The sequence below is a fragment of the Amblyomma maculatum genome, chromosome 2, assembly GCF_055883805.1.
Source record: "Amblyomma maculatum isolate TAMU_Amacu chromosome 2, ASM5588380v1, whole genome shotgun sequence".
Lineage (NCBI taxonomy): Eukaryota > Metazoa > Arthropoda > Arachnida > Ixodida > Ixodidae > Amblyomma > Amblyomma maculatum.
In genome coordinates this window covers 149,065,144-149,082,699 of record NC_139345.1, presented here as the reverse complement: position 1 = coordinate 149,082,699, position 17,556 = coordinate 149,065,144, and the positions used below count along the sequence as shown (strand labels likewise).

The following is a 17,556-nucleotide window of genomic DNA, read 5'->3' as shown; positions in this document are numbered from 1 at the left end:
GGGGTTTGTCACGGCATTTTCAGTTCAACAGAACCAATATGTAGGAGCTGTGAAACCTACTCGCAATCATGAAGGCTGCATTTTGAGTGACATTCTCCAGATGCCACAATGCAGTGTGTAATGGACGTTCCCGCTGGCATTTTTACTAAGGTTGCTGCTCGTCTGTCTGTTTCGCCTTGTCTCGCCGTCAATGGAGTGCTGATGTTACTTCTCCAGTAAGGAGGTATTCATCTAGCAAGGATTCATGACAGCATTCAGTAAAAGCTCCCTTTTCCATGTGAACAGCTTTTTACAAGGACAGCAATTGTTTTCAAATGACTGCAGGGAACGTATTAGCCAATAAAATGCACTTTATAGAAATTACCATGTGATTACTCTTTCCTTGCAAATAAAACAAATTGTGCTGATGGTTGGCAAGAACAAAATTCTTTTGCAATACATCTGCATTGTGGAAAATTGTTTCTCTTTATTTTTAACTACCTGCACCAATTTTAGAAACTATTAAAAAATATTTTATCTGTGAACAATTTTTATTATTCATATTTGCTTCGCATTGAAAATTTATTAATCGCACAACTCAGACGTATTTGCCTTTTAATAATTTGCAGATTTAACCCACTAATTACCTTGGCAGTGCTCAAAAAAATGTTCAATTCGAAATCCGTGTTTAATATTCAAATTCACTTTGGACCCGAAATTCCGTAATTGGCACAGTTCTAATAAAGAGGCAAATAATGTCTCATTTTTTCTTTTTCAAGAAATTTAATGAATGAGGGCATACCTTGGGGCTCTTGACCTTTCCTTTGGCCACCTCCTCCTGCAGGATGGTCTCCTCCAGCTGCTGCTCCAGAGCCATCTGCTGGGTAAGCTCCGAGAGCCGTTTCTGCTGCTCATGCTGGATGCGGGAGCTCCGCCGACGGCCCTGACTGTCCTCATCTGCCGGGAGTCCATCGGATGGCGCCAGAAGGCAGGCCGCAGCTGCACCCAGCTCCCTTACCAGGCCCCGACACCTGCCGCGACCTCCTCGTCCCCTGCCCCTGCTGCCTCGCGGCCTGCCCCTGCCCCTGACCGCCTCCGGGGCGGAGGCAGGCTCGCTGTCACCGTGCACCGCTGCACTGTCACCAGCGGCTAGATCTCCACCGTGTCCTTCCTCCTCACGGGGTCTCTTGGGAGAAGGTGCCCCCGAAACAGTGTGAGCGCGCTTCTTGATATGGCTCCAACGACCTCGACCCCGGCTTCGACCCCTGCCCCGTCCTCCGCGACCCCTCATCCCACCGCGTTTGCGGACTCCCGCTGCAGCATCTGAAACAGGTGTTTTGGGGGCACCTACGGCATCAACTACCTCCTTGTTGTCCTCGTCGGCCACACTCATGGCCCCGTCACAGCCTGGTGCCAAAGTTGGTTCGGCCTCATGGTTGACGGTAGGAAGTAAAGGGACTTCAGCCGCGCCACCCGCTTTCTCCTTCAAGGCCTCATGGCTGTCCTCCGCTTCAGTAGCAGGAGCACTCTCTTTGCTCCCTCTTTTCCCTCTCTCTCCCCGTAGTCTTGTTGAGCTTCGAGAGTTGGCTTGAGCCTTTGGTTTACTCTTGAGGTCGTCCTTTATATCAGACCTGGTCTGTTCATCAGTACTGCCTGTGTCCTTGCGACTGATTTCTACATCTGAGCCAGCTTCACCTTTGCTTCGTGTTTTCTCGCTGCCCTCAGTTTCAGTTTCTGCTCTGGCATCACATTCATTCTGTTTATTGAGGTCCTCAGCTATGGTTTCATTCTGACCTTCTTTTGCATCAGGATCCTTAGTGGGCACAGCTGAACGCTCATTGCTCCCTGATGACACCCTGTCAACGGAAGTCTCACACGTATCCACTTTTTCTATGCCACTTGAAGGCAAAACAATGTCGCTTTTCTTTTGTTCATGCGCCGTTTCCTCACTACCTTGAGGAGCATCAGGCCCCTGCCTGCTTTTCCTTGGTCTTCTGCCTTTCTTCACTTCAATATCTGGCACTGAATCAGTCTTACCCCTCTTCTTCTTCTTTGCCATAGGGCACTCTTCTTTCTTTCTTGGTGCCAACGCTTCACCTGCTTCTTCCTCACAAACAGGTACTTTCGGCAGGGGCTCTTCAAGTGGACTCTGCCTGGTCGCTGCATGTGCTGCTGATGTTTCACTGGGCTGAGATTGATGTTGATCATCCTCGACGAGCAGGGTTTTATCCTCAGTCCCACACCTGACTTCCTCTGTTTCTCCCTTAGGTTGGGCATCCTTGCACAAGTCCGCGCACAAATTCTCACTTGCATCAACGCCTTTTGCCTGTCTGATCGTTTCCTGTTCAACATCTTCAGTTTTTTTCTTAGTGCTTTCTTGTCCACTGTTTATATCCTCTGTAACTGCCACTCCAATGACGTCGGCGTCTGCTTCCAGGACAGCATCTTGCTCCTGTTGACTTGATGGTGAACGAAGACAGCCCTGCATTTCTGTGACAACGCTGCTGTCCTCTTGCTTTCCATCGCCCTTACTAGATGGCACAAGTTTAGCCCTAGATGACTTCATAGGTTCGTCACTCATTTCCCTGATGGGACCAGATTTACTGCTATCAGAGGCCTTGCTCCTCACTTTGACCGCCTCCGTTCTTGCCATTTTTGTTGAGCCCAGAATGGTGCCACTCTTTTCATCCTTATTTTCTTTATCAGGGTGCAACTGTTTGTCCACAGAAACTGTCTCATCCCTCTCAGGCTTCAACTTCCTATGCTTGTTACTTGCTGTGTTTGTTTCGCTAACTTCAACATCAGGCTCTGCCCTTTGTTGCTCGTCCTCAACTCCTTTCACCGGACATTCATCAGCATCAACCCCTTTTGGCTTCTCACTGTCTTGTGGCTTTAATGACTCTAAAGAGGATTCACAGGAGCTACCAACATTCTGCAGAGCTTGAGGCAATGATGGAGCTCTGTCAAGACCGGACTTTTCGAGGCAAGGTTTTGAAAGGTGTTTAATTGCTTTTTCGAGACGCTCCCGTTGTTTGCATCGGGTTGCGCTTTCAACCACCGCTGGAGAATTTCCCTCACCCACAAGGGGAAGATGCGGTTTCATAGCTGTCTTCGTTGATTTCTCCAAGTTTCCATGAGCATTTGAGTGAGCATTTGCATCGGCACTTGGTACAGCTGCTTTTGATTGAGCTGTGCTCGAAGAATGTGCACCAGAGTCCTCTACCACTTTTACTTTTTCGCCTGTACTAACATGAAGCGCCCTGCTCTTTGTACATGTTGTTGCAGCTAGGGAGCTGCTGTTTTCAGCACCTGCACCAACATCACTTTTAGCGCTTGTAATGTCTTCTTTTTCATTGCGTGAAAGCTTGTCAGCAACAGACTCTGCCTCCAGAGGTGACACCGAGACACCAGCACAACTCTTCTCGTTAAGACTAATTGATCCCTCATTATCGGATACAGCGGCTGCTTTGAGGCGCGCTTTTCTGTCAGTTACGCTTTCTGCGCCGCTCTTTACTGCTTGGCTGCGGTCAGAGTGGCCCGCTTCTGAAGGTGGAGACCGACTTTCAGGCTGTTCCGAGCTGTCAACAGCAGATTTCTTCGTACCACCTGTCGGCTCTCGAGCTGCAGAGGCACGTTCACGTTCCTCTTTCATTTCTGCTGCTGTAGCTGGGACCGATTTAGACTGGCCGTCGGAGGGCTCCTGGCCATCACTCACAGTCACTTCACTGCCTGTCCTCGTCACACTGGCCACTGAACTCTCTGCGCTCGTCTTGGACAACGCAGGCGTAGCTGCTTTTTCCACATCAGCTGCAACCGTGATGTCACCAGATGCGAGGGCAGATGACGAAGTGCTTGCTCCACCAGTGTCGAGGGAAGGATCCCTGAAGGCACGTGGTAAAGTTGAGCCCTTGCCTTCCGCAGGGAGCGAAGGCAGTCTAGAGAGCTTGGAAGAAGGAGTATCACTGGAAGTGGCAGGTTTCCTAGGTGTGGCCGTGCAGTTATCTTGGGAGGGCAGCCTGCCAGCAGGCAACACAGCTAGTGCTGCCACGTTGCTCACCGGCGCCTCCGGAGGGGCCCGCGTGAGATCCAAAGCCAGCGACTGTTGCTCCGTCGCAGCAACGCACTGACTCGCACCAGTTGTTGTTGAAGACACCACTGGAGGATGCGTCACAGTGCCCTCGTGAGCGTGTGGAATGCTGCCTGGTGACTCGGGCCGACCATTCTCTTCACACACACGGACTTCCTCAGGCTTCTCACCAGTTCGCAGATCCTCAGCACCGACATCGACGACTCGGCGGACTTCTGCAGGCTGCGAGATCTCCGCGGATGCTTGTGGCTCGTCCAAGAGCGCACTAGTTTCATCGCGGTGCACAACAGAGAGGTCGCAGGGAAGGGATTCAAACCGCACTGTACCATTCCCATTGGCGGTTCCAAATCCATGCGTGGCAGTCGGCCTGTCGGAAAACGGTAGCCCCGCTCGGCTTGGTGGAGCATGTGCCTGTGGTCGCGGTGGTGAGGACCTGGCAGCATGTGCTCTCGAGTCGCCACTGTCACTCGTGACCCGCATGCACAGGTCCTCCGCATTACTTTGCTCGGTAACTGAACCTTTCTCAACTTTGCAGCTTGTGTCTGCTGTTTTCACTTCTACATTGTTCTCAACGGGTTGATCAGGTTCTACCGATCCTCCCTGTGATCCTTCTTTATTTGGGCACTTTGAGTCCTTGTCTCGAAGAAGCTCTGCATTCTGAGACTTGTTTTGGTGAATCTCATTTTCCACTGCCGCCACGTTTTGATCCAATTTTGTGTTATCTTCTAATACTGTGTCCTCTTCTAGTGGCTCTTGTTTGATCACAGTGGTCCTGGCGATGGCGTGCTCTGCGCTTCTAGAGGTAGAAAGGGTGATAGAGAGCGTTTCTTCGTGATGCGTTTCTATCTTGTTCAAGGACTGCAGCTGGCCCGTGTCTGTTATTGCAGGCTTTTCGCCATCCATCAGCACTGACCCCGGCTTTTCTGCATGTGGATGCATCAACATGAAATTAGAGGGATCACTGAGATGTGCAAACTAAACTGTGTGCCAAAGAGAAACTACAGCAGGCAAGTAGACAATAAATAACTTCCAAAGATGCACAGGTAACCCTCAATGCACCTTCACATACACCCTGGTGGTTAAATAATTCACAGTTTTACACCCTCCGAAATCTCGCTTTTCATTCTCAATCTCCCCGTTCTGGACTGTCTTCGGAGGCGTGCACCGATCCCGTGGCCGGAGAGGGTAGAAGAACGGCCTTAGCAATTCGATCTACGCCTCCCCCTCACCTACCAAAGATGCACAGGTAACCCTCAATGCACCTTCACATACACCCTGGTGGTTAAATAATTCACAGTTTTACAAGCATATATGATGCTAATCGGGCACTGAACTCATCTGTGCTTTCTCGGGCCACATCCCTAGAGTTTAGCAGATTTTGTGACAAGTTATCTAGCCCGTACTCACACTGAAATTATTAATGTTCCACATAGTTACGGTTGATTATGTTAATTTTTCACATTGATATAGCTACTTGTGCCGTTTTGCTGTATACAGGGGTTTCAGTGAACGCTTTTGAAAACTGCAAAGAAAAAAAAAGGAGTACTAATGCAAAAATTGCAAAAATAGTTGCTCTGACAGACCTTGGGATTCAGAGGGACTCCAAGTGAAAGTGCAGTGGTCTATTTCCATCACAGACAATGTCACTAAGCTGCTTCACTGTGCTACCAGTGCTCCTCCAAGATGTGGATGATTCGAGTGAGCTGTTATGAGGGAAGCTCCGCTAAGTGTCATTGGGCGTTTCAGAACACCAACCAACTATGAAGGCCGTTAAAACACATCGAGCCGGCTTTGACCGCATAGCTTTCAGAGGAGCATCCCTTTAGCAGATTTTCTCAATCTTGACGGCGAACCAGCTTGCACTCAGCCATCCTCGGTTAAATGTGCTTACCATAAACCAAGAAATGTCCGAAAACATAAGAATTGTAAGCTGTGCTATGAACAGAAGCAGACCGAACTGAGAACAAATGTTTTTTTAACAATTTACAAATGTTGTCATGAGAATGACACCCCTTCACGATCAAGTTCACCACATAGCATATTAAGCTACTGGTGCTCTGGCTTTACAGCAGTTTACCAGTGCAGTTAAGAGCGGTATGTCAGAGTCAAAGAAAACTTCCGCAGGAACTGGGCGGTGACCACTTGTGCTTAGGTATACTAAATAAAAAAGAAACTTGCACATGGGTGTGCTGAAGCTTCACAGGTGAGAAAATTTTTATTTGGCTGTTTTGGTTTATAGGGTTTAATGTCACAAAGCAACTCAGTCTCTAAGAGACACTGTAGTGGAGGGCTCCAAAAACTTCAGCCACCTGAGGTTCTTTAACGTGCACTGACATCGCATAGCACATGGACGCCTTGCTCTTTGCCTCCGTCGAAAAGCAGCTGCTATGATTGGGGCTCGATTTCACATCCTTGTGTACAGTAGTCGAGCACCCTAATCACTTCACCACCACGGTGGGGCAAATACAGTCAAACCCCGCAATAGCGAAATCGCTGGGGAAGGAAAACTCTTTCGTTCTCGCGAAAAAGGCCAAGTAAGCACACGTATTACTTTCCCGAACGAAAATTTAATTAAAGTCGCTTACTTTGCTCTGCTTCACACTGCTATGCAGGAGCTTCACGACTTGGGCTTCGCAGTTAGATCAGCTATGCATAGCTTTGTCGTCCTCGTGGTTGCCGAGGAAAGTGCGGATACCATCAAAGGTATCAAGCACATCACGCGAGCTTACTTGCTTTCCTTGTGCTTTGTTCTTGCCATCCTCGTTGTTTGCCCACACTGTCGATAATAGCGCTGTCACTGAATTTTTCGTGCACGATCAAGTCGGCGTCTGCACACAAGAAGTCATCCAACTGAACAGCATCTGGCACCATTGCATCAACACTGCGAAGCGCGTCCCATGCTTCAATTAGTGGCTGCAGATCATCACTGCTTGCAGGAACACTCGCTTCCAGTTCTGCTAAGGCATGCTGACCAGCCACGAAACCGACGTGGATAAGGGTGGCCGAAGTAGCAGTCCATGCCACGGCAAGCATCTCCAGCACAATAAAAAGATCAATCTCCGTCAGTCGTTTCATTTCGTTTAACAACATCCGCCAGATGAGTCTCCCACGGTACGCAGATTTGACACTCTTAGTAAAACCCCTTGGTCAAGAGTTTGGATAATGGACATGTAGTTCGGAGGAAAAAACATCAAGCGCACGCTCATCAGGACAACGTTTTCGATGTGGTGGGCACTGCAGTTATCCAAAAAAAGGCAGACGGATCTGCCCTGCTTTTGCATATCCGCATCAAAGGCTTTCAGCCAGCTCGAAAAATATTGCATGCGTCATCCAAGCTTTCTGGTTAGCAGTGTACTTGACCAAAAGCCTTCGGTTACCTTTAAAGCACCATGACGTCTTGCTCCAGACGATCCGAGGAGAGTACGCTTGTCGAATCCGTCCATGTTTGAGCAAAAAAGTATTGTCACCATCTTTTTGCTCAGCTTGCCTCCCTGGCATTTTTGTCCCTTCAGGTTGAGCATTTTCGATGGCAACATTTCGTAAAAAGAACCAGTTTCATTCGCCTTATAAGTTTAGGAGGGCTCATACTTATCCATTATGCTTTCATAACTCTCGTGCATTCAGGACGATGCTGCTTAATCATCGACGCCCGCAAACTCCCCCAACAACACCTTGGCGACGATGCAGTGCTGTGCTTTAAATTGCCTTAGCCATCCACTGCTCGCCTTGTTGTCATGCCCTAGAATGCACGCAAAGTCACCTTCTGCAGCAGGAGGCTTCCAGATAAAGGCATTTTGTTCACTCTCTTGTCAAGAAACCACTAAATATACTGCTTTGTTGATATCTTCGTAAACTGGCATTGACACAGTCTTGTTCTGCGCTCGCGCCAATCTGAAGTGCCGCCATGATGTTGTTCTTGACTTTCAGAATCGTAGAAAGTAAGCTGTCCAAGATACTGAATTCCTCCGCAATGTCCGGCTTCTTTATGCCTTTTGCAGCTTCGGCGATTGTAGACTTTTAGTGCCAAAAACTTCCGCTTTTTCACAGAAGGCGGCATGTTTCCAACAGGCCAGAAAAAAAAAACACTGAACACATGCAAGTCACGGACGAAACTGGCGTGCACGAAGCGGATGGCGAAATAACGTGGTCGGTGTGGAAGCAAAGAGAAAAGGAAGGGTTCATTGCTCTGGTGGTGGTGTCATCAAAAGACATCACATGCATGCGTAGTTGCCAACAGATAGGTTAGCAAAAACCCTCTTTCACTGCACACGCGCACACACACACACACACACACACACACACACACACACACACACACACACACACACACACACACACAAAAGAACACTCGCTATCATCATCATCATTACCAAACCGACAAAAAGTAAACAGCAATGGCCGCGCCTGTGCTTGTTGACAGAAATGAACGGGCCTGACTGTCGGATGAGTGTACTGCTGCACTTTTGCCACTTCTGTGTTCCCAACTGGCTGACATGCCGAAAAAATGTTGCAGATCACTACCTCAAACTTTCGTTGATGCGGGACTGCTTTTTAAAAACTCTTTGCTGTTGATAGGGGGAAAATGCATTGAACTCTATGGAAGTTTGCTGGGGCCGCAAGAATTTTTCGTTGCCGCGAGAATTTCATTCTTGAGAGCTTTCGTTATTGATGGGTTCAACTGTATTCTAATTTGCAGTTTCTACTGATGCTGATGCATTTTCCAACCTTTAGTGCTTTCTTGCAAGCAAGTTTGTAAAGATATTTTTTTATGTAATGCATAATATTCAAACAAAACATTCTACATGTGCTTGAAGTACTGTCTAAGTAGTTATGTTTTTGTATACACTACAGAGAAACCGTTAAAAAAGTTAATTTATTAAAACTTCTTTCCCAACACTCATCAGATATGAATGTTTTTTCCACTGTCCTGAGAGAGTTAATGTCAACAAAGAAACATAGACATGCAAGCCAGGTATTTAAAGATAAGAAAAGTCATTGTACTCACATTTCATATATTCCGAGCTTTTTTTGTGTGGGTTCCTATAATAATATTTAAGCTTTTTCAAATGTTTTGCAGATTTGGTCCTAAAAGTTTGCACTAATAGCATTATCTTCACATCATGTAAAATGCTTAAATGAAGCAATATTTAAGTGTATGAAAGACCCTTCAAATAGTTATAATATATTGGCATACGTTACATCAGGGTTAATCAAATACTTTATTCAGTAATAATTTTGTCAAAGACCACTTAAGAATACCTGTATTTTCATGGTTACGAAAGAGTTTATGCCAGAGGTCAAAAGTTCATTCAGCCATTACAATCAAGCAATATGGGACTGCACAACTAGCTACAATGCTGCAACCTTTGACCCGCCATGGTGGCTCAGTGGTTACGGCGCTCGACTGCTGTGCCCAAGGACGCGGGATTGAACCCCGGCCTCAGCAGCAGCTTTTCGATGGAGGCAAAAAGCAAGGCGCTCGTGTGCTGTGCGATGTTAGTGCAAGAACCTCAGATGGTCAAAATTTCCGGAGCCCTTCACTATAGCGTGGGATGTTATACCCCATAAACCAAACCAAACCTTCAGTTATGTCCGTACGAAACCCTCCCCGCCGAATCCAGCAGGACTTGCACAGTGTACTCACCCTCTGCTCGGCCGGCGTCTGGCTCGGTGAGGTTGCTCTCTCCCGTCTCACTGTCCATGGAGGAGCTCTCCTCCTTCTTGACCACCGAACAGCCACCCTCCAGGTCGGCGATGAGCTTGGCCAGTTCGTCACGCGTCCTGTGCACAGCAACGCCAAAGTTACACCAAGGAGAAGGAGGAGGAGGAAAACACTGAAATTTCAGTTCTCACACCTTTTGCACGGGTAGCAATGCAAAATTTCTTGCCACATACACCAGTGTACTTACTACACCAGCAGTCCCACGTTTACCAGTTCTGCAGCGTTGTTGGCGCAGCGCGAAGCAGAAAGCAAGGGGCAGCTGTGCATATAAGCAGTTTCAGCAAGCGCCATATAATGCATCCGTGGCATTCTCTATGTCGCGTGGTACAAACCGGTGCTTGCGCCATTCGTGCATGGTGCAGTCCACACCATAAGTGATTCCATTGTAACCTTCCGCTGCAGGGGCTCTCTCAAAATGTGTAATGAGGAAGCACAGAATTCCTTGAAGTGCTTTTGTGCCTTTTTTTGGGTTCCCCAAGCACATCATCTATATGCTCACTGCACACTTTTTTCACAGCGGAGTCAGCCACTCTCAACCCTTTTAGCGTCATCACCGCATCCATACGTAATTTGTTCCACGCTAAAAAATGTACACCAGAATGGAAAAGCAGAACTCTTGGGATGGTGCGTCAATTTCGCCATCTGTGGCATACTTCTAGAAGGCTGTATTATCATCTCTCAGCTGGGCTGCCAGTTCAAAATCATTCACAGGGTCTCTATAATTTCCTGCCACCCTACTCTGCCCCCTGTAGTCATGTTTGAAACTTGACGAAACTTGGAATTTGTACAGAAAATACATGCCATATTTACTCGAAGAACCTGCGGACTGTTTATGAGCATCACCTGAGCATATATTTTCCCGCAGGGCACGCAGACTGGACTTAGATCCAGCTGCTGTAGGAAATAGCAGGACACACAACATGCTCCCTCAAAAATCAGAATGCGCATTCGTGAACAAATAATTTTCTCGAGCGGTTATTTTCTTGGCTAATTATACCTAGTGCAGGATGACTGGCTATGTGTGAGAGAGATTGGTCTTGTGCCTAACCTGTTCGCAAATTGTTACCGTAAATAAATTGCCAATCATCTAATAGCTTTAAGAATTAACCAGCAAGGCTGCTTGAAGCTCGCCTCAGACGGTGCATCTGCAGAAACAGAGATATTATGTCTTATACGCTGACCTGAAGTAAAGCAAATAATGTTTATTAGTCCAAACATTGTCATAATGCATGTAGCAAAATCTTTTCTACATGGAAGTGCCTGTAGGAAATGGCATCCTTACTGAACTGGCTCAAAATTAAAGTTTTAACATGTTCAAATAATCTAGATGTATTTACATTTATGCAGATTATTCACATTTACAGAAAGTGTTTTTGATTTGCAAAAAATATCACATTTAAAACTGAAGGAAGCACTTAAGCATTCATCGCACACCTTTGTAGTTAAAGTTATATACTCGACTAGTGGAAGCAAGTTTCGACAAAACTGCGCATGCGCCGTAACAATGGCAACAAGCTGCGCCGGTCCACAGGTGTTCCGCCACTCCTAGAAATTTGAAGTGATTCAGATCAGTAGATAGCTTTAAAATGAATTTTTATTATTAATATTGAAGTCAGCTTTCTGCTCTGGTAACCATTAGCCGCTGATATCACAACGAGATCTTATCCCCATGTCCTTTGCTACTTGCGGTGTCGGCTGCACTCTTGCATGCACGCCGTGGGCGGTGGTCACCGAGGACTTTTGTTTTTCTTCAGCAAAAATATTTTATTCGCATATTCTTTTTTCTTTTACAAGCCTTCACTGTAATCTGCGATCTTAGTGACGCTAGGGCTTGTTTTGGGCTTCGTCTAGAGATTACCAAGAAGGCCGAAATCGATGGCCTCATATGCTGTATTATTTAAGCATACAATCAGAAGCATATTATACTTACATATGAGAGTTAGCTTGTTTAGCAACGAAACGCTCCCGCATATAAAAAGGCGCATATCCAACGTTTTCTTTCGCCGAGTGCGCGGCGAAAGGGGGAGGGGTTAGTGCTGTATTGCTGATTGCTGAGCTATTGCCCGTTGCTCTTCCGGTCCAAAACTAAGACGAAGTCCCAAACAAGCATACGTTTACGCAAGAGCATATTTTACGACATTAAAGAAGCAGACAAAACTTTTCAACAAAGCAGTACGCCTTGACAGGCTGTTATATGCGTGTGTTAGTCAAGCTTAATTATTCTCGGCTGGTAATAATTTTTTCTGCAAAACTATGTTCAGAGTGGCCAAGGCCAGCACACGAAAGCATGTGCCACCACCGCAGTTTCAGTCCCAGCATCGAAAAACCCAACACGATTTGAATGCGCTTCATTATCCGCACGGAACAAGAGCCTTTCATCTGCTGCCATCTCCGCGTCTCGCCTCCCCAGCAGCCACGCGCGCGACTGCCATCGACTCTTGAGCCAAGTGACGTCTTGCGAGTGCTTCAACATAAACACAGTAAACATACACCATTTAGTATTTAGTGTGTGAGCCCTAAACTCCCGCAGGAATGCGCCGATTAGAGGATTACGCCTGCGCCCCCGGAGTGTTTGTCTACCCACCAGTAGCGCCGACAGCTGCCGGCTAGCGCTCGCCAGAGAGGGTAACATCGATGTTTCCCGCTCAATGTGCACATGCTTTCTGATGTAAGCAGTTGTCAACTTGGGGTCACTACTGTTAGCACTACACTCCATGGCCACATACAACCGCTAAAGCTAGTGAATGCGCGCTTCGTAATCGCTGAAACTCTAGACCTGAACTCTGCATACTTGCGCTAGGCCTACTCGTCGCGGAACAGGCTAATAGTCTGGCGCCGACTAAAATTTCTGACCTCGGTCATTGCTGATGAGAAGGGGGAACATATAAAGTGTGGCCGCTTGCTTTCCTTTTTCCAACACAGTTAAGTTACAGACAAGCGTAGCCGTTCAAGCCGTTCACTCATCATCATCATCATCAGCCTGACTATGCCCACTGCAGGGCGAAGGCCTCAACCATATTTCTCCAATTAGCCCTGTTCTTTGCTAGCTGCATCCACTTGACCCCTGCGAAATTCTTAACCTCATCCACCCACCTAACTATCTGCCTCCCCCTGCTACGCTTTCCTTCCCTTGGAATCCAGTTGGTTACCCTAAGCGACCATCGGTTAACCTCTCTTCGCACTACATGTCCTGCCCATGCCCATTTCTTCTTCTTAATTTCCACTAGAATGTCAGTAACTTGAGTTATTTCTCTGACCCACTCTGCACGCTTCCTATCTCTTAATGTTACCCCTACCATTTTTCGTTCCATAGCCCTCTGGGTTGTCCTCAACTTAAGTAGAACTCTCTTGGTTAGCCTCCACATTTTAGCCCCATAGGTGAGTACAGGTAAGATGCAACTGTTGTATACTTTCCTCTTGAGCGATACCGGTAAGCTGCTAGTCATAATCTGCGAGTGCTTGCCAAATGCGTTCCATCCCAATCTTATTCTTCTTGTTAATTCCTTTTCATGGTCCGGATCTGCGGTTACTACCTGTCCTAAGTAGACATATTCGCCTACTACTACCAGTACTTCGCTGCCTAATGTAAACTGCTGTTCCTTCCCGAGGCTGTTGAACATTACCTTAGTCTTTTGCATATTGATTTTTAAGCCTACCTTTCTACTTTTCCTGTCTAGGTCATCCATCATTATTTGCAGTTCATCCCTCGTGTTGCTTAGCAAGGCAATGTCATCAGCAAGTCGCAGATTACTGAGGTATTTTCCATTACCCTTATCCCTAACTGCTCCCATTCCAAGTCTCTGAATACTTCCTCTTAGCAAGCTGTGAATAGTACTGGGGAGATTGTGTCTCCTTGCCTAACACCTTTCTTTATGGGAATTTTGTTACTTTATGCAGAACTATGGTTGCTGTGCAGTCCCTATATATATCTTCCAGCACTTTCACGTACGGCTCGTCTACCTCCTGATTTCGCAATGCCTGCATCACCGCCGAGGTTTCAACTGAGTCAAATGCTTTTTCGTAATCAATGAATGCTATGTATAAGGGCTGGTTATATTCCGAGCATTTTTCTATCACCTGGTTGATGGTATAACCTGGCCGTTCACTCATCGGGTGTCAAGTTTTCGTTTGGCCTCCGATCGAGGTCCGACCAAATAGAAATAGTTCCATCAGCATCGCGGGGCCGAAAGCCCTACACTACGGTGATAGGCGACCGTTGGTCGTGATGGCATCGCTTCTGGTGTAATGCGACAGATCATACGTCGTTAAGCTACGGAACCTAACCGTGCAGCTCACTGACTGTGACTGTGCCTTATGCTGAAGAAAACATGCCTTACTCTACATCGCTTTTGTGCATTAACATCTTCATCAAGCACATCTGTATGAGGGATGACCACTGTGGCAATCGTCTACAAAAAGAGAGAGACATGTCATTTGATATTGCAACCTGCATTGCAGACAACACTCTGCTGGCTCCGCCACATATACTCTGTGACGCCACACGAGCAATTTTAAAATGGCGGTCGCTTCTCGATTCCGATTTCTATCGCGTTTTTTTTTTTTTAATATGCGTCGATCACTAGGCGCTAAAACTGCATGTAGAATCGCAGACCAGTACATTATACAAAACAGGAGCACATAGACCGACCCTGTCATCGCCCTTTTAAATACCCTAGAATCACAAATGAGTGCAATAAAGCATAAATGAGCATTCTAGGATGATTTGGAAGAAAGTTGTGGCTTATCAAAACTTGCCAAAAAAAATGCTCATTTTGGTGAATGGGACAAATGATATATTTTGATAATTTTGTCAAACAAACAGTGGTAAAAAAGCAGTATTACTGCAGAACTTATATTTTATCTTTCTAGAAAATAAAGAATTATAGCGATAGCTGCTACAGAAGCTGAGATATCGCTCCTCCAAAATGGTGACTGTGTCCAAAATTCACTTTTGAGAAATTGGCGAAAGATGTTTTCGGCATATTTTTGAATTACTAAGGCTAAGAGAAACTCGATAAAATGGGTTATGACTGGTTTTTGGTATGGATGCACCGTTCCCCATCGAGAAAATTGCCCCTGCAACTCAGAAGGAAATTTATTTCGACAAGATTTGCGATTCCGCATGACGCCGTTTCATGATTGCCGCTGCCGCCGCGCCCATGAAAATTGCTTAGGTATCAATTTTTCATCTGCACTATTATGGTTACGATGCTTGTACACAGCAGATGCGGCAGAAATCGCCTCGAGTAAATCGATCGCGCTCTTATCTGTCATGCCGAGCACCACCGGCTACGCCCTTATCGGCCCATCGCGGAGCGTTGGCACTTCATCGCTCATTGCGAATAACAGGATGCCGCATTGCCGCGTCACCTTTGCCGCGTCATCTCTACCTTTGTATGTTTTTGAGGCTACTATGACGCTCGAACCGAAATTTTCCGCGTCTTACGTTATGGTTGTAACAACGAAAAGTCACTGAACCAGTTAGGCCTAACTATGCGACCTTTTCAAAATGGCGCCAGGTCACAAGCAGTCGACGCCGGCAGCCAACCAGAAGTGGTCATTTGGCTCACATGCTTTCGGAGCCCAACAGCAGCGCGTGTTTCGCGCAATTTTGTCCCTTTGTTTTCCGCTTTGGGTGTTCGCTCACGGACGACAATCGTGACATGGAAATAGCCGGAACCAAATGGTACTGGTGGAGTGCTTATTTCTCGATCTGCGGCCAATCAAAACTCAGCGAGATATGACCTCAATTTAAAGGGCCAAGTGTTCAGATTCGGAACTTTGAAACAATTTAATGTGCGAAATAGATGGCATTTTTCAACCAAAATTTGCTGATAGTTGCGAAAACGTCTAAGGACCGCAAAAATGAAGAAATAAAAAATACAATTTTTAGACCGATTTTCAGTTGGAAAGACCCATGTCCCGCCTTAAGACCACAAAAAAATTTTGGAAGCCCTACCCTGAAAATTCCAGTTAGCTCAATGCAAGAACAAAATGTGAACATGGTTGGAGCACCTGACACTGTCTAGTACCCTGTCCAAAAGGTAGCTGCATTACATCTGCTATGGTGTTTCCATTGTAGAGCCTGATGTAGCCAGCGGTTAAATGGTGACACACCTTCTGGTCATGAAGCATAGTTGAATAAATAAAACTCACAAAGTCACCAATCAGTTCCATTACAACACTCATTGTGAACAAGACAACAGTAGCGGTCCTGAAAGGTTATTTTTTCTTATGGAACTCATCATCGGCCAGTGACTTTGACCTACGTGAAACTCAAACTGACAGTTACTGAATAAGTAGAGGATAAAAAATTCTTGCTCTAGTTCAATTTATCCCCAAGTACCATGGCAGCATACAGTGAAATCTCGTTACTACGAATACCACATTAACAAACTTTTCAAATTAACGAATTTTTTAAGAATCCCCGGCAGATTTGCCATGTTTTCAATGTAAAACTATTTCAGAATTACGAATTTCAAAATAGCGTATATTTCAGAATAACGAACGTATTTTATTTCTTGTTCTATAATTTTGGAACATCAGTATTACGAATTTGGCTAAAATTAACAGCACCGCAGCTTGCAACTCTCGCGTAAAACGAAACAGAAACCGCCGTTTCTGTGTGTAGGGTCCGTGGGCTGTAGCTATCATCATCAGGACATCTTGGACCAGCTCCTAGCGCCACCATGAAGCTATGGTTTATTACGCAGTAGCCAGCAGGCCTAGCTGCCTGCGTTTTTTTTCTTCCTGTGTTGTGTGCCGTACGCGATTCGGTCGTTCGTGCGTTTGCGCGTGTGGGACGGTATTTTTTTTCTTTTTTTGCCGTTGATTATCTTATTGCAAAGTTTGTGCGAGATTGGCGATGATATTAGGCAGCGAAGTGCCAAGAAGATATGAACGCAGCTGCTTTCACTGCAAGAAATCGATGCAGGGAAAAAGCGATTCGGCCTCTACAGACAGCTAGCATTGCCCCACCGACTGCCGCGATCATTATGAAAGACCGAGACAAGATTCTTAAAGCTCAGGGAGCACTGAAGATAGGGTCATAAAAAACTCCAATTTTTTTTCTTTTTTTTTTTATTTTTTGCACACGGACAAAATCTGTACTTTCATCGCTCGGTGCAATCACGCACGCGATGAGGTGTTCCGGAAAGCGGAAGGTGTATGTGCTGTAGTGGTGTAATGTAGTGCGCGGTCGTGTTTGCTGCACGCGGCAGAAGAAAATAATGGATTTCTTCAAATAAATCAGCTTTGGAGTTAGTGCAACCTTTTCACTTGAGGTTTTGCTTGTCTACACATGTGCCTACTGCCAAGGTACGTCATTTTCATACCTAGGTTTGACCACTGGCTTATAATTGCAGATTTTTTCATTACAACGATATTTCAAAATGAATGATTTTTCGCGGTTCCACGGGATTCGTTATATCGAGATTTGACTGTACTCAGAAATATAATACTCGGTGCGAGCAAGAAGCAACAGTTCCTTCAGTGCATGACATCTACGGTTAAATCAAAACCTGATGTTGCGCCTCTAAACTTCCACAAAGGATCTTCAAGAGGCTCTCTCAGCAGCTGACGTAGAGAACAATTCAAAATACTGGCACTCTATATGGCAGGCTTGAATGAATAGCAGGTCATATGTTTGCATCTATAGCCGGTTTTCTGTACAGCTGAACTATTGGATGTTTAACTTCAGTTCCTTTGGCGAAGAACAGACAACCCTGACAATGTGCTGATGTTGAGCTTTACAATGACATTCGACATA

At 46.1% G+C, this 17,556-nt stretch overlaps 1 protein-coding gene across 1 annotated transcript in view; it reads right to left on the bottom strand.

Annotated features, from left to right (window-relative positions):
• The window catches only part of LOC146200149 (uncharacterized), a 95,438-nt gene that overhangs the window by 62,055 nt on the left and 15,827 nt on the right, over positions 1-17,556 (bottom strand). Inside the window, exons 4-5 of the mRNA XM_084595382.1 lie at positions 9,711-9,847; positions 782-4,989 (exon numbers count right to left, since the gene is read on the bottom strand). Of these exons, the coding sequence (XP_084451508.1) occupies positions 782-4,989; positions 9,711-9,847 (4,345 nt within the window). The remainder of the gene's footprint in view (positions 1-781; positions 4,990-9,710; positions 9,848-17,556) is intronic.